The 23,314-nt window shown below is 38.6% G+C and overlaps 1 protein-coding gene across 5 annotated transcripts in view; it reads left to right on the top strand.

Annotated features, from left to right (window-relative positions):
* The window catches only part of LOC128515924 (NACHT, LRR and PYD domains-containing protein 12-like), a 32,974-nt gene extending 11,442 nt beyond the window's left edge, over window positions 1–21,532 (top strand). The window contains exons 3-10 of one of the 5 annotated variants that reach the window (XM_053490188.1): window positions 865–981; window positions 3,360–3,413; window positions 3,563–5,521; window positions 8,076–8,270; window positions 9,400–9,576; window positions 19,146–19,316; window positions 20,014–20,184; window positions 21,294–21,526. In XM_053490188.1, the coding sequence (XP_053346163.1) occupies window positions 865–981; window positions 3,360–3,413; window positions 3,563–5,521; window positions 8,076–8,270; window positions 9,400–9,576; window positions 19,146–19,316; window positions 20,014–20,184; window positions 21,294–21,471 (3,022 nt within the window). In that variant the 3' untranslated portion in view covers window positions 21,472–21,526. Of the gene's footprint in view, window positions 1–864; window positions 982–3,344; window positions 3,414–3,562; window positions 5,522–8,075; window positions 8,271–9,399; window positions 9,577–19,145; window positions 20,185–21,293 lie in introns of all 5 variants that reach the window. The other 4 variants (XR_008356718.1, XM_053490187.1, XM_053490185.1 and 1 more) reach the window with 4 other exon arrangements.
* The last annotated feature ends 1,782 nt before the right edge of the window (window positions 21,533–23,314 follow it).

Here is a 23,314-nt window from a genome sequence, read left to right as displayed (position 1 = left end):
TTTAATAACTGATGGAGGTTTTGAGCTGTATACACACGCATTCCTGCCTAAACAACTCTAAAAACTACACCTGTAACACAATAAACAGTAATATTTCAAACATTCTGCAGGCTGATATTTGGAGAAAGGAAAGAATAATGAATAAACCAGTTGTTGGGTCAAAATAACCCAACCAGGTGTTCATTTGTAAACTACATCTCATATGAGCCAACATGAGCAACCCAACAATGTGTTTAAAGTACCTGAAATAATCCAGAACTTAAATAACAATAAACCGATACAGAGATACGCTGTATAACGGTCACTGTTGTATTTACGGCAACGAGCGAAAATGTCACTTTGCGCCACCTGGCGGCCATTTTACGAATGACTTCGAAATGCAACTGATTTATTTTGCCCGCTGACGTTTTTACGCGGCGGTGAGCGCGACGGTAATAACCATTCCAATTGATCAACTACTGTATGTCTAGCTCTCCACAGAGTACAGTAGAGTAAACTACAGCATGATGGAGACGTATGGTGATTATTAATATTATAATACAATCAATCATGGTTTACAACAGGGTGTTAAACTTAAACTCTGCCCGGGACATCATCATCCTTATCAACATCAACATTCTTATATGTCCCTGATTTAAACTTTTTTTTTCTTTCTTATCATTAATAATATAATAAACAGATGTTAGATTGTGTTTAAAATAGTTAAAATAAAATAGCAGCGTCATCATGGCTCCTCTTGTTGTCTGAAATCTATTTGAAATGCAGGAGTGTAATTTAACTACACAAACGAAGAAATCAATTGTGATTTTATTTTATTATATACAACTACATTCTGTCTCATATCTCCTCTATAATGTTTTACAGTAAACCGCAGGTAAAGAGATCAGACTCATCAGCACCCACTTGTGTCTCCATGAAGAGTGATGGGTCTATGGAGCCTCCTAATAACTTTAAAAGTGGAGACTCCCCATCTGTACACAGGTAACATCCCATAATTAAAGTCAAACACACTGTTTGTTTATGATGTAATTGAGGATGCACAGATTGTCAGATACTGAGCTGATACTGATACAGATGCTCAAAATGATAATTCATAGTAAACAGTAAACTGAACTTTCCTCTATAATGATCAGTGTAGGAAAGGATTGTTATATTCTATATTCCAGTCATGTATGATGTAGTGAATGTTGTGGTGTGGAAACGAGACTCGTGTGGATGTTTTATTTTGTCAGAATAATGATACAGTGTGGAAACCCTTAAATTAATGTGTTATCAGCTCTTGATGCTAATCGGCTAACCTACTGCTATGTACAGGCTCCTGGCTCTTCATCCCTCAATACACCATGCCACGTTACAATGTCATTCCAACAGGGCTGATTTGGGTGGTATTATAGTATTATAGTATTATATTTGATCTCTCGTCGAGGTGCAGCTGGGTCGCCTACTGCTGTCTCAGTCAGACCACAGTTAACTATACAACATGTAACCAGCACAAAACTGATGTGATACAACAGAAAAACATCGGCCTCTGCCAGTGGTGAATGTTAACTTATTTGCCGATGGACTGATACTGTAACAATGTTGAATGTCGGCTGATACCGATGTACAGCTGATAAATCAGTGCATCTTTTTTTTTATCTTTATTTTTATTATTCCTAATAGTCATGTAGAAAAGAATACACAGAAAACATCAAATTTAAACAGAGGCATTTTTTTTCCTCGGGTTTCACAATAATTTTAACATGTTGTCATTAGCATTCTGTAGTTTAAATGCTAATACGCTCATACGGAATTATATGAATAAATTAGGGATAAACTTTAGATTGTAGTATAAAGAGATAAATTAAAGTGACTATTTTTGTGTTACCAGTAATCAACAGAAGGTAAACAACAGAACATCATCACAGATACAGAGAAAGATTAACACCACCAACATAAGCGTGACACTTACATGCCAAGAATAATTTAACTCGGTCAAAAATGTAGAAAAAAAGCTCAAACCTGTTCATTGTGAAACGATGTGTTTAAAACATGCAGTTAAAGAGTAAAAAGTTAAGAAGAGACAAGACTATGATATGAGACATATCCCTATACAGGCTTCATAATAATGATGACACGGTGTTTTCACAAAACATTTTATTTTAAATTGTAATAAACTTATTTTTATTCAAAATGGCAATAAATCCAATAATTTTTTTTGGAAAGGTTTGTTGACCAATAAACATACCAGGAGTCAATGACAAGCAACAAAGAAGCATGTTTTATTTACTCTCCAAAGAGGATCAGTACGTTCGACACAGACATAATGCGTGTTTCTAAAAGGAAGAACTCGATTACATTTACGTCATTATTTTTAGAAAGAATGGACAAAATGGACAGTTTTAGATATAGGTGTTGGTTGAAATCCTTTTATTACCATCCATACCTGCTTCTTGAGATAAGAACATAACTCACTGCACATGATGTTGTTCACAGTGGTAAAGCTCCAGAAGGCAAGCGCGCACACACACACACACACACACACACACACACAAAAAAAAAAGCAGTGTTTTGGACTTGTACATCTGTCTCGCCCTCAATAAAGTACCGTAAATTAAACTGATATGATAGAGACGTATGGTGATTAATAATATTTAAATACAATAAATCATATTTTCAATTTAACGCTGCAATATCACTAAAACAGTGTGTTAAACTCAAACTCTGACTGGGCCACATCAGCATTTTTGTGAGTCCCTGATGAGACAGTCACTCACTCACAATCACTCAACCTCATAATTCACAATCTAAACAAGCTTTATGTAATTTTGATAACAGTTAGAGCTTTTGGCTTTGATATTTTCATAATTTAAGAAGAGAAATATTAATTGTCTCATCTTTTATACCGCTTTTTGTATTCAGGGTCATGGGGGGCCTGAAGCCTATCCCAGGGGACTTGGGGCACAAGGCGGGTACACCCTGGATAGGGTTCCAATCCATCGCAGGACACAAACACACCCACACTCATTCACACACTACGGGCAATTCTGAGAATGCCAATTAGGCTAATTTGCATGTGTTTGGACGGTGGGAGGAAACCCACCAAACACGCAAACTCGATGCACACAGACCGACAGGTGGGAATCAAACCCAGAACCTCAAAGTGCAATGAGACAGTCTTAACCACTAAGTCATGTTGTATTTAGCACTGTGTTCTCTAAATGTTACTGTACTCATACAAAATAATTCTGTAAAACTTGGGGCTAGGCTCCAGGCCTCCAAGGGCTCTGTACAGCATAAGAAGTACTGTATGTAGAATGATGGAAAAAGTAGAGTTAAAGTTAAAATTGTATTGTCTTTAACAGATTTTTTTCCCCCAGGAATTTACAGAGGGCAGGAGATAGAAAAGGAAAGAACATCATCACAGATACAGGGTAAGATCAACACCAACAACATGACTGTGACACTGACACAGTGGTGTAAAAAACCTCTATGGTGTTATTAACTACATAAAAATACTTATTTACACTCTAATAATTAGACCCCATGTCTCACCATGTCTTCCTACTTCACCCTGTCACAGACACGACCCAGAATCTGCTGCCTTAAATAAATTCCAGAAGACGTTCAGATTAAATCTGATGAAGAAGTTTGAGTGTCTAAATGACGTGATAATAAATCAGGAAAACCGAACACTCCTGAATGAGATCTACACAGAGCTCTACATCACAGAGGGAGACAGTGGAGACATCAATAAAGAACATGAAGTGAGACAGATGGAGGCAGCATTCAGGAAAAGAACATCAGAGGAAACACCAATCAAATGCAATGACATCTTTAAGTCCTTATCTGATCAAGACAAACCCATCAGAACTGTTCTGACAAAGGGAGTTGCTGGCATCGGAAAAACAGTCTCTGTGCAGAAGTTCATTCTGGACTGGGCTGAAGGGAAAACAAATCAGGACGTCCACCTTATATTTCCACTTCCTTTCAGAGAGCTAAATCTGATGAAGGAGCAGAAACTGAGTCTGATGGAGCTCCTTCATGTCTTTTTTAAAGAAACAAAAGAAATAGAAATGTCCAGTTTGGAAAAGGTTCTGTTAATTTTTGATGGATTGGACGAGTGTCGTTTCTCTCTAGATTTCCAAAACACAGTGAGTGTGTGTGATGTAACTAAATCAGCATCAGTGCCTGTGCTGCTGATAAACCTGATCAAAGGGAATCTGCTTCCCTCTGCTCTCATCTGGATCACCTCCCGACCAGCAGCAGCTGATCAAATCCCCTCTGAGTGTGTCGATCGATTCACAGAGGTACGAGGGTTCAATGACCCACAGAAGGAGGTGTACTTCAGGAAGAGGATCAGTGATCAGAGCCTGGCCAATGACATCATCACACACCTGAAGTCATTAAGAAGCCTCTACATCATGTGTCACATCCCAGTCTTCTGCTGGATTTCAGCTGCTGTTCTAGAGAGAATGTTGGGTGAAGCAGAGAGTGGAGAGATCCCCAAGACTCTGACTGAAATGTACACACACTTCCTCATCATTCAGATAAACATCATAAGAGAAAAGTACTCAGAGAAGCAGGAGAGTGATGAAGAAATGCTTCTCAAACTGGGACGACTGGCTTTTGAGCAGCTGGAGAAACACAACCTGATCTTCTATGAAGAAGACCTGAGAGAGTGTGGCATTGATGTGAGAGAAGCAGCAGTGTACTCAGGTGTGTGTACGCAGATCTTCAGAGAGGAGTTTGGGCTTCACCAGAGTAAAGTGTACTGCTTTGTTCATCTGAGTATTCAGGAGCATCTCGCAGCTCTGTATGTGCACCTGATGTTCATGAGGGAAAAGAGAAATGTTCTTAAAAAGAATCAGATTTGTAAACCAGAGATTGCATATGATTTAGACATGCGTTTTAAATCAGAAATGTTCTCTGAACCTGAGATAATTTCAGAATTGGCAAATTCGATTAAAACAAAAAAGTCCTTTGATTCGGGGGAGTCCTTTAATTCGGGGGAGTCCTTTGATTCGGGGGAGTCCTTTGATTCGGGGGAGTCCTTTGATTCGGGGGAGTTATCTGAATCTACGATGCACATTAGTGCAATAACCCGTGCCTTAAACAGTGAGACTGGACATCTGGATCTTTTCCTCCGCTTTCTTCTGGGTCTCTCACTGGAGTCCAATCAGAAACTCTTACATGACTTAGTAACACAGACAGGAAGTAGCTCACAGAGCAAAGAGGAAACAGTTCAGTACATTAAGATGATGATCAGTGAAGATCTACCTACAGAGAAATTAATCAATCTGTTCCACTGTCTGAATGAACTGGGTGATGATTCTCTAGTGGAGGAAATCCAACACTACCTAAAATCTGGAAAACAAAGTAGACTCTCTCCTTCACATTGGTCTGCTCTGGTGTTTGTGTTACTGACATCAGCAGAGGATCTGGAGGAATTTGACCTGAATAAATATATCAGTCCAGAGAAGATAACAGATGAGGTTCTTGTGAGGGTGATGCCTGTGATTGCAGAATCCAGAAAAGCAATGTAAGTAAATCTGTATAAATTTGTTCTACTGTAGAGAGAAACCGAAAACACTTTGATAAATATGTACTTTAAGATGTTTTAAGCTTCAGGTGATACAGAGTGGTGTTAATGTGAATAAATAGTTAAGTAAGAGAATAACTATCACATGAATGAATGAATGAATGAATGAATAAGACTGAAGGGCAGGTATTAAATATGTGAACAGTGTCACTTGAGGGAAACAAAATGTTTTAAGTCTTAAATTTATGCCTTGGTGACTAAAAGAATGAGGAAGATTGTTGACATTGTGATTTATTACAATGTCAACAATTAATATGTAATATGTATTAATATTTAATGCTGGATATTTAATGTTCACATCTGCGAAAGAAAAATTTATGTAGTTAATAGTGGTGCACCGAAATTTCGGCACAGAGGAACCGTCTCTGCAGCCAAAAAGCTAAACAACTTTTGTTCTTAAAGAATATACAGTACAGGCCAAAAGTTTGGACACACCTTCACTCTTTCAATGTGTTTTCTTTATTTTCATGACCATTTACGTTGGTAGATTCTCACTGAAGGCATCAAAACTATGACTGAACACATGTGGAGTTATGTACTTAACAAAAAAAGGTGAAATAACTTAAAACATGTTTTAAGTTCTAGTTTCTTCAAAATAGCCACCCTTTGCTCTGATTACTGCTTTGCACACTCTTGGCATTCTCTCGATGAGCTTCAAAAGATAGTCACCTGAAATGGTTTTCCAACAGTCTTAAAGGAGTTCCCAGAGGTGTTTAGCACTTGTTGTCCCCTTTGCCTTCACTCTGTGGTCCAGCTCACCCCAAACCATCTCGATTGGGTTCAGGTCCGGTGACTGTGGAGACCTTTTTTTGTTAAGTACATAACTACACATAGTTTTGATGCCTTCAGTGAGAATCTACCAATGTAAATGGTCATGAAAATAAAGAAAACACATTGACAGATAGATGAGAAGGTGTGTCCAAACTATTGGCCTGTACTGTATATATTGCAATACAAATATAGAGTAAGCATGTTTTAACATTTAGAAGTTTGTAAAAGAAGCCATTTTCAGTTTCATTTTCGGTTTTCGGCCAAGTGCATCCTAAATTTTCATTTTGGTGCATTACTAGTAGTTCAACTTACATATGTAGCTTTCTGTGCTTTTTTTTGTTTGTTTATCGCATTAAATGTGTGTTAGTTTATTTTTTGGGCCTCCGAGTGGCGCAGTGGTAAAGCGCTCGCCCTATCATCCGGAGATCGCTGGTTCGAACCCCGGGTAATGCTGTTTTCCTCTCACAGCCGGAGGCACAGAGAGAGCTGATTGGCCGAGCTCTCTCAGGGGGGAGGGATGAGAGGTACTCGCGCTCCCACATTAATTACGGCTCTACAGCCAATCAGGGGCGTCTGTGAGCTCGCGCACGCAGAAGGAGCGACTAGCGCTTTCCTCCGAGTGTGTTACTCCGCCCCCAACGGTGCGTGAGCAAGCAGTTCGAAAAAGATGCGGTCGGGCTGACGTATGTTTGGTTTGGTTCATGATTAGTGTCATTATTTAAGCTCTGTGTTCTTACAGCTTGTTGTCCTGCGTCTCTTGTAGTTTCCTCTGTTCTGTTTACCGTTCGTCATGTTTTGATCCCCAGTGTTTATTTTGCTTAATTTTGCAAAATTATGGCAAATTCACTTTTGGATCATTTTAAGTAGTCTAATGTCTCACTGCTGTGTTTTTACATGCAAAAACTATGAGAGAAACACATCACTTTCCTTTTTCTTATTTTATTGTTTATATTTTTTCTATATACTGTAAATCCGTGCTTCAGATTTGCTAGGGTTAATGAATGTTTGAGTGTAAAAGGGTGTAATTTGCTGAAGACCCTCCACCAGCCTGGGGCTCAGCTCCACCCAGGAGTCGCCATAATTAATTATTGTTTATCCACAACGAACACAACAGACCCCAGTCACTGTAGTGTAAATTAGAGCAGTGAGAGAGTTCAGGATGAAATTCATGGTTTCACTGTATGTTGCATTGACGTTATAACTTTTGTTCTATTTCACGCTGTAGTTCTTTGTAATTATTTGTCTCTCAACCACACACACACACACACACACACCCTGTTAGCCTGTTAGCTAATGCTAGGTACTGTACATAAACATTAATCACCTTCACACCTGGCCTGGTTATCATTTCAGTATCTCACTAATTACAGAACAAATCTAATGTCTAATCTGTTCAGATAAATCTAACACTGAATGAAACTTTTAGTTACATCAGACTCTCACTTCCCAATCTGTCTGAATCTTATGCTCCATGTTTATACAGTGTGTGTGTGTGTGTGTGTGTGTGTGTGTGTGTGAGATGATGATGAAGCTGAAACTCCCACCAAGTCGATTCTGAGCCGCTTTGACTGTGAATTACTATTACAGCATTTATCTGTTTTGTCTAACTGCTGTTTGTGCTTTTGGTGTTTATAAAAATGAGAAGGTGCAGTGAAAGCTTTGAGGATCTGTTTGATCATTTGTACTAGTGTTAGTTCATTATGTCTTATTTTATTTCCTTTAGTATCAGGTGTGATAGAATTAAATTGAGAAGTGCTGAAGCTCTGGTCTCAGTGCTCAACTCAGAAACCTCCAATCTGAGAGAACTGCATCTGACTGTGAAGACACTGGACCTGTCTGATAATAAACTAACAGACTCAGGAGTGAAGCGTCTCTGTGCTGTACTGGAGAATCCTGACTGTAAAGTAGAGACACTGTGGTAAGATCATCTCTCTGAGTCACAATAACTCACTAAAAGCAGCAGGTAATAGTTTATTCGGTGTTTTATTAACTGACATTTTTTTGCAAACATATTACTCACTAATTAATTATTATTATTATTATTATTATTATTAAACAGACCTACAGTTAGGTACATGTGTATTAAAATACTGTTAAACAGGTATAAATTCTACAAAACCTAACTCATTACATTTAACTTAAAACATCAATACTTTTGTAGCTCTAGTGCACTTAATGTAGATAAATCTCAATAACAGCAGTAATACTTTGGTGTATGTTAATAATATCTTGGGATTGGTGAAGAAAAGGAAGACTGTCCAACATGACAGACACATCATCTTAACAACAAGTATTACCTCTCACACCTGAGAGAACTAAATGTGAGGAGACTCAGGAGTGAAGTGTGTCTCTGCTGTACTGGAGAATCCTCACTGTAGCTGAGGTTAATGTTCTGGTCTTCTGGTGTAGGACGCACTTCTGCTGCAGTTCAGTCGGCTTTGTAACTTGTGGAGCTCCGGCGGTGCAGCAGAGCTGAAAGCAGCTGTTTTTCTTATCGTAACAGTATAAACCTGTATTGTTATAAGTAAAGGCTGTGCAGGTTCAGGTTTATTGTCGCTGTATAGTGCACTATAAGTCTAATAGAGAGATTCTCTCTCTCTCTCTCTCTCTCTTACACACACACACACACACATTAAAGTTCATTGTCAGTCTACTGGTCTCGGTTCAGCTACAGCTGCTAAGTTATGAACTAAGTTAAAAAGTCAGAAACTAACTATAACACTCAGTATTATCATTATTAATTACACTGTTAATTAGAATAATCAGGTGATATTAAATCCTCGTGACATTCTGAATAATAAAATCATTTTCAGATATCTTTAAAGTAAATATTAAACTAACATGTAATGTTTAAGTGTGTGTCATTGTGTGATATGAAAAATGACCATTATTTTAAAACTGCTTTTTCTATTTGGTAATCTTTGTTTAATATTAAACCTTGAACATCTGGATTATTTAAGTGTGATGAATCTGCACAAAAACAGCACAGTAAATATTAATCAGGATGTAAATGTGTTGATAAACTGTGTGTCATTGTGTCTCTACAGGTTGCGTGTGTGTGATGTCTTAGATGAAGGCTGGGCTGCTCTGACTTCAGCTCTGAGATCAAACCCCTCACACCTGAGAGAACTGAGTCTGTTTGGGAATAATAATCTAGGAGACTCAGGAGTGAAGTGTGTCTCTGCTGTACTGGAGAATCCTGACTGTAAACTGGAGACACTGAAGTAAGATCATCTCTCTGAGAGTCACATGACCTGCTCCTCAGTAAGACACATTCTCTAATAGTGAGACTGAAGCAGAGGTTTTAGGTTCATCATCAATGTCCTGAGGAGGAAGATTGTTTCTTTTCACTGCACACTGATGATTTGTCACAGAGTCTTTGGGTCAGATGTACGTATGTGAGAAGCTGCAGCACAAAACCTGACTTGATGCGACTGCAGTGTGTCTGAAATGACTGTGAAATTTACTACAACACTGTAACTAATCACACAAACTGCAGCTGAGACACAATTTTCAATTCAATTCAATTCAATTTTATTTGTATAGCGCTTTTAGCAATTTTCATTGCCGCAAAGCAGCTTTACATAGTCAAAAGAATTATTTAGGTTTGTATGAAATGTGAATTTGTATGAATCAAAATGGTCAGTTTGTCCCTGGTGAGCAAGCCGAGGGCGACAGTGGCAAGGAAAAACTCCCTGAGATGGTAAGAGGAAGAAACCTTGAGAGGAACCAGACTCAACAGAGAACCCATCCTCATCTGGGTGAAACAGAAAGCAGTAAATGATCTGCATTTATACAGTGTGTAGGGTGGGAGGCAGTTCAGCTATAATAGCTGATGTTAATTGATGTTAATATGGAGTCCAGGTAGTTATTGAAGACCCAGGTAGACTTGTAAGAAGTTCCAGTCATGAACTATCGAACTGTCAAGTCCCCAGAGAAACAGTTGCCAACACCAGTCAAGGCCAGAACCATTTTCTAGGTAGAGAGAATCATTCCCAGACACCAGACGCATCCCAGAGAGACACACGGGGCATCCATGTGACGAGATCTTCAGCCAGAAGCGGGGCACCAGGATGGGTCAGACAGGTCCGGAGGGCAGAGGGAGTCTGGATCACTGGCAGCTCAGGAACGACATGTGTAGCTCGACAGAGAGAGAGAGAAAGAGTGAAAGGGGGGGACAGGAGGAGAGAGGAAAAAGAAAGAGGGGGGAAAGAGAAGAAGAGGAGAGATGGCAGTTAGGTATGGTCACAGTCACACAATGTATAATGTGAATGTATATTAACTGTAGCGTGCAAGCAGAGACTCCGGCAGGACTAACTATGACAGCATAACTAAAAGGGAGGAGCCAGAAGGAAACACAAACATGAGGGCTTCCTGACATGTAAAGCAAACAATCACCTCACCGTCAGCAAACCTGAGTGATCAATGAGAGTGAGGAAGACAGCATCCAAACATACCAGTTTACCATAATACTCTACGTCCATGAGTCCCCCAGATCTGCTCCTTTACCTATGGCAAATCTATTTATAAAAATGCTCGGCTAAATAAATAGGTTTTTAGCCTGGACTTAAACACTGAGACTGTGTCTGAGTCCCGAACACTATTTGGAAGACTATTCCATAACTTTGGGGCTTTGTAAGAAAAAGCTCTGCCCCCAGCTGTATTTTTCATAATACGCGGTACTGACAAGCAGCCTGCATCCTTTGATCGAAGTAGGCGTGGCGGATCGTAAGACACTAGCAGTTCGCTCAGGTACTGCGGCGCGAGACCATTTAATGCTTTATATGTCAAGAGTAGTATTTTAAAATCAATGCGAAATTTCACAGGGAGCCAATGGAGTGAAGATAAGATAGGGGTGATGTGCTCATATCTTCTGGTTCTGGTGAGGACTCTCGCTGCTGCATTTTGGACTAGCTGAAGCTTATTTATGCATCTAGCTGAACAACCAGACAGTAAGGCATTACAATAGTCCAACCTAGAGGTGATAAAAGCATGAACTAGTTTTTCTGCGTCGTTTAGCGACAATAAATTTCTTATTCTGGCAATATTTCTGAGGTGAAAGAATGCTATCCTGGTAATATTATCTACATGTGCTTCAAATGAAAGGCTGGAATCAATAATCACACCAAGGTCTTTCACTGTTGCATTTGATGGAACAGAAAGGCCATCTAAAGTTACGGTATGATCTAAAATTTTACTCCTAGCTGTATGCGGTCCTATGACTAGAACTTCTGTCTTATCCGGATTTAGCAGAAGGAAGTTAGTTAGCATCCAATTTCTTATGTCCTGCACACATTGCTCAATTTTAGTAAGCTGTTTTTTCTCATCAGGTTTTGCTGAGACATATAACTGTGTATCATCAGCATAACAATGAAAACTAATACCATGCTTACGGATTATGTTGCCCAGAGGAAGCATGTAAAGGGAAAAAAGCAGTGGACCTAAAACTGAACCCTGCGGAACGCCAAACTCCACTAGAGAACATGCAGAATAATCACCATTTAAGTCTACATACTGATAACGATGGGTCAGATAGGATCTGAGCCAGGAGAGGGCTGTACCCTTAATTCCCACTACATTTTCTAATCTGTGAAGAAGAATAGCGTGATCAACAGTGTCAAAAGCTGCACTGAGGTCAAGTAATACAAGCATAGTTACACAACCCTGATCAGAGGCCAATAGAATGTCATTTACTACTTTAACGAGCGCCGTCTCTGTACTGTGATGAGGCCTAAATCCTGACTGATACAGTTCATGTATGCCATTCCTATGTATATATGAGCATAGCTGCTCCGCTACTATCTTTTCCAGGATCTTAGAGATAAAGGGGAGGTTTGATATTGGTCTGTAACTGGACAGCTGACAGGGGTCGAGGTCAGGTTTCTTAATTATTGGTTTGATAACTGCTAATTTAAAAGATTTTGGAACATATCCAATGCTGAGTGAAGAATTAATTATTCTCAACAGGGGTTCTATTATTGCTGGTACTATCTGTTTAAGAAAATGTGTCGGTACAGGATCTAATGTACAGGTTGATGAATTTGAAGAAGAGATGAGTGAAATTAGTTCATTCTCTTCAAGGGGAGTAAAGTATTCTAGGTTCTGGTCTGACATGGCTAGATTAACATCTGCATCAATTACATTGTTCGGTTTCAAAACCTCAATTTTATGCCTAATATTTACAATTTTATTATTAAAAAAGTTCATGAAGTCCTCACTATTGCATGATGTTGTTGTGGAGATTTCTGCAGTGGTCTTATTTCTGGTTAATTTGGCTACAGCATTAAATAAGAATCTAGGATTATTTTTATTTTCTTCTATAAGAGTGGAGAGATATGTTGATCTAGCTACACTAAGAGCTTTTCTATAGTTCAGGATGCTCTCCTTCCATGCTATTTGAAATACTAGTAATTTAGTTTGACGCCATTTACGTTCTAATTTCCGAGCGGTCTGTTTTAAAGTGCGCGTGTGATCGTTATACCAGGGAGCAAGTTTTTTATCTCTAATAATTTTTCTTTTGACTGGAGCTACATTATCTAGGGTATAGCGAAATGTCGACTCTAAATATTCAGTCGCCTGATCGAGTTCTGTGGGGTCAGACGGTGATCTAATCGAAGTTGGGAACTCTGGGAGATTACTGATAAAACTCTGTTTGGTAGTTGATGTGAATGTACGTTTCATACGGTAGCGCGGCGCTGTGTGTACATTATTATTGTGACACACTTGCAATGAGACAAGATAGTGATCTGAGATAACTTCAGATAGTGGTATTGTGAATAAATTTCTTATACTTAATCCAAATAATATTATTAAATCTAAAGTGTGACCTGCTTTATGAGTGGGTCCTACTACACACTGATTTACTCCTACCGAGTCCAGTATAGACATAAATGCAGTTCTCAGAGGGTCTTCTGGGTTTTCAAAATGAATATTAAAATCTCCAGCAATTAACACTTTGTCTACAGAAATGACTAGGTTTGAGAGGAAATCTGCAAATTCACTAAGAAATTCCGAGTACGGCCCTGGAGGTCTGTAAATGACAATTAGCGGGATCGACTGAGCTGACTTAATATAGTTAAATACACTTATGTTACTATAAAGAATTTCAAATGAATTAAATTTGTGTCCGTGTTTTTGTACAATAGTCAAATTATCATTGTGAATAACTGCGACGCCTCCTCCTAAACACAAACTAACTGCACTGTGTGAGCTGCAGGGTTTAAAAGCAGCAGTGACATTCTCAGAGATGAAACTTAGTTCTGTTAGTGGGGATTATTTCACTACATCTGTGTCTATGTGCTATGAACAGGGTTGCCAGATCTGTGTTACAGAAACAGTTCAGTGGACAGGCAGTATTAAACCCATGCAGATTTCCTCAATAATGTAGAGGATTTATAAATTGTGGCAGTAAAATACACTTTTTGATTATTAAGGACAGTCACATGAGTCTCTGTAGTGTGTGTACAGCTTGTGTCAATTCTTATAAAACAATCCCACTCTTCAGATTTGTCCTTTTTGTGAGGTCCACACAATTTTCCTAAAAAACAAGAGAAATGTGTTAGACCCTCCTCCAGCTCGGGACTCAGTTTCTCCCATATATATATATATATATATATATATATATATATATATATATATATATATCATTATGTTTAAATGTGTGTGTTGGTGCTTGCAGTAGGACTGTTATGGGTTAGAATCACAGCTGTAGTTCTGTCGGAGTGCATCGGCACCACATTTAATCACTTTTTACTCCAGTTGAGGAGAAACAGGGTTTAAGTTGCCGTAGTTACCTTAAAGTGAGTTGAGTGATTCATGTTGTTAACTCCTGCACTGAGTAAAATACACAGAAACATTCCACCTTAAAAGTTGCCAGAGAATGTAGCTGTGTTGCTAGCTAATGCTAACTAATGAAATGAAGAGGCATAGAAACATTTATTTTTTTTTAAACATATAACATCAGTGATAAATTGTAGTGTGTGTGTTACCGGTCCTGAGATAACTGTGTGTACACACGTGTGTCTGATAAGTGTTCTGGTCCATAAAGAAATAACACTATAGCTCTGGTAAGAATATCTAGATCACATTAAGTGCTTGTTAGTTTTCCTGATATAGGGGCTGCTATACTGTAATTAGGTATTTACCAGATGTGAGATATGTGTATAATAATATTAGGGATGCACCGATACCGGTATCTGGTATCGGCCTCGATACCACATTTTCTAAAGTACTCGTACTCGTTAAAATTACCACGGTCTGAGAAATGTCTATGTTTAAGCGGCGTGTAAGAGGTTAATCACCATCTCCAGGTCAAGACCTTGTGATATCCATGGACAACAACCAAATCACTCCCTCAACCACTGCCCGCAATCTTGGGGTAACCGTGGACAATCATCTGTCATTTTCCCCACACATCGCTAACCTTACTCGCTCTTGTCGATTTCTTCTTTACAATATCAGAAGAATTCGCCCATTTCTTTCTTCACAGGCTACTCAGGTGCTTGTTCAGTCTCTTGTTATTTCAAGACTGGACTACTGCAACTCACTCCTGGCAGGCCTGCCTTTGTCCACGATTCGTCCTCTGCAACTGATCCAGAATGCAGCAGCACGACTCGTTTTTAACCTTCCCAAGTTCTCCCACACCACCCCACTCCTCCGCTCCCTGCACTGGCTTCCTGTAGCTGCCCGCATCAAATTCAAAACACTGATGCTTGCCTACAAAGCCAAAAATGGCCCAGCACCCACTTACCTCTCTGCGCTAATTACACCACGCACTGCACCACGTTCCCTCCGATCCTCCAGCACTGCTCGCCTCATCCCACCATCTCTCAGGGATCGAGGGCGGCATTCATCCAGGCTCTTTTCTGTTCTGGCACCTAGGTGGTGGAATGAACTTCCTCTGGATGTCCGTACATTAGAGACTTTGACTATCTTTAAACGACGACTCAAGACGCATCTGTTTCTCCAGTACTTGGACTAACCCCCCCGAAAAAAAAAAAAAAAAAAAAAAAACTCTTCTTAGTTGTGTTGGACTAATGGTACTTAGTTATTAACCTAGTTAACCCAGTGTAAGTATGTATCCAATAATGTAAACTTTAAAGCACTTTTTGTAAGTCGCTCTGGATAAGAGCGTCTGCCAAATGCCTAAATGTAAATGTAAATGTATATCACAAGCGCAGAGTGCCTGCCCCCAGTCCCCGGCTGCAGCTCAGAGCGGGGAGAAGGCAAGGCGAGACATGTCAGCCGTGTGGAACTATTTCAAAGTGAATGAAGACAACAAAACAAAGGCAGACTGCAAATTGTGCTCAGCGAAATTGTCCAGAGGAGGCTCAAAATGTAGCGCATTTAACACAAGTAATTTAAAACTAAAGCTGTTACCTGTAAATTTAAATCATGTTTTTATTAAGTACTCGGTATCGGTATCGGCGAGTACTGAAATGCAAGTACTCGTACTCGTTTTCCAAAAAAGTGGTAGCGGTGCATCCCTAAATAATATCTGTCATGATCAGCAGCAGGTGCTTTTCTACTTATATGGTGACCATCAGAAAATACATTGAGTATCAGATACGCTCTGTTTTAAAGTTATTGTTTATTAATCTTGTCTGCTGAATTTAGACACACTGTGAGGTTAATACTGCTAACTGTAGCTTGTACTGGCTTTCAGTAGCAATAGACATGTTGTGTGTGGATATAAGAGGACAGGTAAGTCTTTCTGTTTGTGCGCGCAGGCGCTGTGTGTGTGTGTGTGTGTGTGTGTGTCAGGCTAGAGTAAGTGGAGACTCTGGCTTTCAGCCCCTTCTGTCTCCCCCTTTTCATCTTACACAGTTAAACTTTCTCCTTTCGTCTAAATTAAACACACACACATTAACGGAAAGACTGCTGTTCTCCTCTAAATTGTTAAAGCTTCTCCGCTTTATTTTAATGTTGCTCGCGACAGCGTAACAGCCCGTTAATCCATGCTCGTGTAATAAAGAGATGGACAAACTGCTCGATTCCCCCTGGTCTTTTATTTGCTGCATTGTCGGGCTATAGTACAAACTTTCGGGTGGATCCTGCACTTAAATCCAACTAAAAAAACTACTAAAGAACAAAACTCAGGCTATATATCCTAACTTAAATCTCACATTCGCGTTCACACACACGGGACTGCATTACCCACAATGCATCTCCCGCACTGGACTACACTTCTGTAAACAGCGGTCATAAATCAACGTCACTCTCCCGCTACACTGTTTAATCTAAAAATTAGCAATAAACATCACTAATGACACTCGTGTGAGCGCAAACTAACAGAATCACTGCTGTAAAGTAAAACAAACAAACAAACAAACCGTCACCTTACCTCTGAGCTGAGTTTCTTCGGAGAACAGTGTGTGTGTTTTGCGCGCGCGTGTGTGTGTTTGCCGGCTGTGTGTGAGAATCCCCCTTCAGAAACACAGTGTCAAATTACGCTTGGGCACATACACACACACACACACACATACATACACACACACACACACCACTATGAGCTAAAGAAGAAAATGTTTTTTAACCTCTGTATTGAGAATTTCTTTTGCTTTACTTGCGCGCGCACACGTGTGTTATAAGAAGCAGTACACGCTCGTTTTTCAAGTCAAAATGTATTAAAAATCTTTGCTCGTCTTGCGGAACACTCGTAAACCTCGTTACTCGTAATCCGAGGTTCCACTGTATAATTAAAAACCGGACTGATATGGAGTTACATCTTTGGGCGATGGGTAGGTTAGTCTCAGTCTCCGCTCTCTCACATCTTTCTAAAACGCGTCGCTAAAATGAACTGAAACACCGTGAATACTGCACACACAGACATGAGAAATATATCTATAGAAAGCTTAAACTATATACTGTACTTTTAAATGAAGTTAAATTAAATACAAATATTCTCAGTTTATGTAATCTGTATAAATCCAATAAGAGGTACAGTCTGTTTATATGATAATGGCCTGAGACAGGACACGCCCACACGCTAGTCACAGGGAGACAGTCATGGTAATCTACATACAAGTCCACGCCCCCAACACATGCTCTCTCTCACGCACATGAGCGTGTGGAAGGTGTCATGTGTTGAACAGGTTTCTGAAGCTCTACAGAATGTTCTGGACAGTGGGAGGAGTTTAGAGCTCTTAAATAATCCTTATTCTGTTAATAGAAATCTGATACTTTATTTTTCCTCGTTTTGGCTTTGGCCAGCTTATATGTAAATAAAACACTGCGATTAATTAAAATTGTGTTGAAATTGCGGTGTAAATACACCTAAACAGAGCGCGAGAACAGAAGACTGAGCTTACCGACAAATAGGCTGCAGAAACAGGGACACACACACGCATGCACACACACACGCATGCACACACACACGCATGCACACACACTAGGGCTGAAACGATTCTTCGAGTAATTCGATTACAAAAAATGATTGAGGCAAAATCTTCTGCTTCGAAGCTTCTTTTAGTTTATTTTAAAAGCTTTCATTATGTTTTTGCTCAATTATTTGTTGACAAATCCGGATGCCGCCAGTAAACACCAACGAAAAAGAAGCGCTTACGTCACCCAAAAAGTGGAAAGAGACGCAAACATTTAGCTGTGTATTTATTTGATGGAGCGTTCTGTTGCGGCTGCAAAATGGAAATGAGCGATAAAAATCAGCCAAGAGATGAAGAAACTAGCAAAAGAAAACAACAGAAATTGTTTGTAAATGCTTATGTGCCTCAGCTGTACATTTTTATACTTTTAGTTCTGAAAGTTAAGTTGCACAACATAGTGTTTTTGTATAACTATTTATTTTAATGTGTGTTATTCGCTAAAATGCTACCCTGCCAGGGATTTCCCCCCCCCCACCCCCCCCACATAATCTCTATGAAATATATTAGGACACCACAATCAAAAATTCATATTATCATTATTATCAAATATAGTATTATTATTATTGCCAATTATATTATAATTAACCCTAGGCACATGACAAATTAATACAAAACCTAAAAATTAAAAGACACGTAATACAAATTCTCATAGAATGTTTATTTACAAACTGCACCAAAAGAATTTGATTGTAAAATAAGCAATATAAAAATATACATGTTGTATATGAAAAAAATATATAATTTATGTCTTTTTTTATATTGCCAATTTCATAATCAAGTTCGTTTGGTGCATTTTCTAAATCATAAACCCATGAATTTATGTTCTAATATAATATTTGATAGACATTGGGGCGGGGGTGGGGGGTGCAATCCGTAGCAGGGAGGCGTTTTAGCGCATAACAGTGTGCCTTAGTTTCTTTGATACTTAAAGTCAGCTACAACCCTAACACACACACACTTACTTTTTTTGCCATAGGTCTGTTCTAGAGACATTTTGTTACACCTTTACTAGGTGATTTTTTATTTTTTTTGCCTTATGTCTGTTTTAGAGACATGTTCCAGGTCTTTGATAAATATCTACTTGCTTTCCTTTGGAAAAATGTTTCATATTTACACGTAAAACATGTCTGTGTGTGTCAAAATCGAAATCGCAATATTGTTCAAGAAAATCGTGATAGGTTTCATTTGTCCATATCGCACAGCTCTATTCTGCAGTAATATAAATCTATAGTATTATATAAATGTCTAGTGTTATTAAACAAAGGTTATGGAGAAACAAGTTTATTTTTTTCCTTGTATAGTGCACTATAAGTCTGTTAGAGAACCATTTTGTAGACTCACCATCTTTAAAATAAAATAATAAACCAAGATGTAAATGTGTTGATGAAGTGTGTGTCATTGTGTCTCTGCAGGTTGTATAATTGTGGTGTCTCAGATGAAGGCTGTGCTGCTCTGACTTCAGCTCTGAGATCAAACCCCTCACACCTGAGAGAACTGAATCTGTCTAATAATCGAAGAGACTCAGGATTGAATGGTTACAGTTTTAGCGAGGAGGATTTTCACTGTAAACTGGAGAAACTGTGGTAAGATCATCTCTCTGAGAGTCACATGACCTGCTCCTCAGTAAGACACATTCTCTAATAGTGAGACTGAAGCAGAGGTTTGACCAGCTCATATGTAAATAAAACTGATATATTACACTTCTAACAATAACTTAAAGATTCTACATTATTAGATAATTAATTAAATGTCTTGGAGTCAGATATTTAAATCACAAAGTTAAACACACATTTAACCTTCAGCTGACCTTGTACCCCATTGTGGTACTTGTTACTGTACAAAAGTCATCTTCGCTTTTACAGTACTTATGTACATGTGTCTAAGTACACAGTACTGTACTGTATTTTATTTACTGTAAAATTGTATTAAGTAATAAATGATTAGTCAGTAATATTATTTATTACAGACATGAGTTTTGATTCTCCTCAAAAGTAACACTTCAGGCCTAAAATTAGTATGACTTGGTTTAAATTAATGATTGTGTTTGTTTTTCACCCTGATTCAGACTACTTCCTTGATTCTGCAGTAATATAAATCTATAGTGTTATATAAATGTCTAGTGTAATTAAACAAAGGTTATGGAGAAACAAGTTTATTGTCCCTGTATAGTGCACTATAAGTCTGTTAGAGAACCATTTTGTAGACTCACCATCTTAAAACTAAAATAATAAACCAAGATGTAAATGTGTTGATGAAGTGTGTGTCATTGTGTCTCTGCAGGTTGAAGGAGGGTTGGTTATCATTTAGACACTGGCCTGCTCTGACTTCAGCTCTGGGATCAAACCCCTCACACCTGAGAGAACTGAATCTGTCTAATAAACTAGGAGACTCAGGAGTGAAGTGTCTCTCTGCTGTACTGGAGAATCCTGACTGTAAACTGGAGAAACTAACGTAAGATCATCTCTCTGAGAGTCACATGACAGAAGACACAAAAGCTTAAAATCAATACAGGACACAACAACCATTCTTTTTATTTTGTCTTAGAGTTAAAAGTTCATTTAGTTACTGAATGTCCTTTCAGTTTGTCCTTTTTTATGTGCTATGAACAGGGTTGCCAGATCTGTGTTACAGAAACAGTTTAGTGGACAAGCAGTATTAAACCCATGCAGTTTACCTCAATAGTGTAGAGGATTTATAAACTGTGGCAGTAAAATTCACTTTTTGATCATTAAGGACAATCACATAAGTCTCCACAGATTTGTCCTTTTTGCGACGGTCACATGATTTTCCTAAAAAACAAAAGAAATGTGTTAGACCCTCCTCCAGATCAGGGTTCAGCACTTTACCTTAAAAAAAAATCGTGACAGAGCAGTGTTTCTGTGTAGAGCAGGGAGAGAGAGAGAGAGTGTGTGAGGAATTATGCTCACATCTATACTGTAGCTTAGTGACACTCCGTCACTTTTTTCTCTAAGGGAGGAGAAACAGGGTTTAAGTTGCCATAGTTTTCTTAAAGTGAGTTGAGTGATTGATGTTGTTAACTCCTGCACTGAGTAAAATACACAGAAACATTCCACCTTAAAAGTTGCCAGAGAATGTAGCTGTGTTGCTAGCTAATGCTAACTAATGAAATGAAGAGGCATAGAAAAAATTTTTTTTTGAAACACATAAAACGATGTGTGCACGCATACATGTGTTATAAATTCTTAAAGAAATAACAATAAATTATTAGTCAGTAATATTGTTTAGTAAAGAGTTTTGATTCTCCTCAAAAGTAACGCTTTAAGCCTGAAATTAGTATAACTTGGTTTAAATTAATGGTGTTTGTTTTTGATACTGACTCAGACTTTTACTTCCTTGATTCTGCAGTAATATAAATCTATAGTGTTATATAAATGTCTAGTGTTATTAAACAAAGGTTATAGAGAAACAAGTTTATTGTCCCTGTATAGTGCACTATAAGTCTGTTAGAGAACCATTTTGTAGACTCACCATCTTAAAACTAAAATAATAAACCAAGATGTAAATCTGTTGATGAAGTGTGTGTCATTGTGTCTCTGCAGGTTGCGTGGTTGTGGTGTCTCAGATGAAGGCTGGGCTGCTCTGACTTCAGCTCTGAGATCAAACCCCTCACACCTGAGAGAACTGAATCTGTCTTATAATAATCTAGGAGACTCAGGAGTGAAGTGTGTCTCTGCTGTACTGGAGAATCCTGACTGTAAACTGGAGACACTAAAGTAAGATCATCTCTCTGAGAGTCACATGACCTGCTCCTCAGTAAGACACATTCTCTAATAGTGAGACTGAAGCAGAGGTTTTAGGTTCATCATTAATGTCCTGAGGAGGAAGATTGTTTCTTTTCACTGCACACTGATGATTTGTCACAGAGTCTTTGGGTCAGATGTACGTATGTGAGAAGCTGCAGCACAAAACCTGACTTGATGCGACTGCAGTGTGTCTGAAATGACTGTGAAATTTACTACAACACTGTAACTAATCACACAAACTGCAGCTGAGACACAAACTAACTGCACTGTGTGAGCTGCAGGGTTTAAAAGCAGCAGTGACATTCTCAGAGATGAAACTTAGTTCTGTTAGTGAGGATTATTTCACTACATCTGTGTCTATCTGCTATGAACAGGGTTGCCAGATCTGTGTTACAACAGAGAGTGAATTGTGTCTCTGCAGGTTGTTGAATTGTCGTGTCTCAGATGAAGGCTGTGCTGCTCTGACTTCAGCTCTGAAATCAAACCCCTCACACCTGAGACTACTGGATCTGTCCCATAATAAAATAAGAGACTCAGTAAAGAAGTGTCTCTCCGCTCTTAAGGACGATGAACATTACAAACTACAGACACTGAGGTGAGTAATGATCTCTTTATATAAACACTGAAACACATTAACAGACTGATTAGCATTATTTTGTATATTAGCATTAGCATTTCTCTTTAGTTCCAGTAAATATCAGATTACAGAGTTAAAATTTCACTTTATTCTATTTAATCAGACTTTATTACAAATTACATCCCACCTGAGTGCATGAGAGTGATTGTAAATGAACAGCTGGTCTCCTTGTGACACCCTGCTATCTCTGACTTCATACTGCTGCTTCTGTCTGAATAAGATGATCTCAGCTTTTTCCTGTTTCTGATAAGCAGCAGACTTTCTCCTCAACTCTCATAAAAACTCATGAAAATCATCATCTTTAATGCCACACTGCCACAAATATTAGATTTAATCAGCTACTTTACTCACTCTGACACTCCTTCCAGCTCTCCACCTCCTCACCGTGTCTTCTGTCATTCCTGTAAAATTCATCTCCGCTTCTTTTTAAAGTCTGCACTTAAAATATACATGTACTGTAGACCAGGAGATAAAACACACAGCAGTGATCTGATTTTAAAGCTCTACAGTCTGTGATGTGATTGTAAATGTCGGCTCACTTTCCTGTTAGAACTTAGGGAACTATAATTTGTTCTAGGTGAATAGTCTGAAATATTTTATAAATGTTAAATTACATTATATACATGAGATAGTAATGTTTTCCTTACAGCAAAGGTGATTATGTGCTGTTGATCATGGAGCAGCACCTTCTACTTTGTGTTTATTAATTCAGATATTTCTCTTTTAGATTTGGTTGGTGATGAACAGCTGTGTGCCGAAGATTAAAATTTTCTTGCCTTTTCATGTCAGCAAACAGAGAACACATTTATAGAAATGTAATCCTTTAATAATAACACACTAAACAGACTCAGACTGGGACATAAATTCCTCAATCCCATAAAAACCTGAAGGACTATTAGGATCAGCAGATGAAAAGCCACATGGACTTAAGCTGAACCCAGTGAGTGGAACAGAGAGCTGAAATGGACAGGAACAGTTTCAGGACATTGATGGGATTCTCACCTGACAGGACTGGCATTGGGGAGTTTATCTGAGGAAACCCGTAGGAGACTCAGTACAAGTCATATTTATCACTTTGCTACTTAATTCAGTTGAAATCTTTTTGTTACAGGATCAGACCGAAACCAGCAGGAACCCTATATGCTGTATAATGTTGTCATTGGAGTGGTAATTAGGTACC

Source organism: Clarias gariepinus, chromosome 28 (assembly GCF_024256425.1).
Source record: "Clarias gariepinus isolate MV-2021 ecotype Netherlands chromosome 28, CGAR_prim_01v2, whole genome shotgun sequence".
NCBI lineage: Eukaryota > Metazoa > Chordata > Actinopteri > Siluriformes > Clariidae > Clarias > Clarias gariepinus.
The sequence above is the reverse complement of the archived record's forward strand: the minus strand, read 5'-3'. Positions and strand labels throughout refer to the sequence as shown.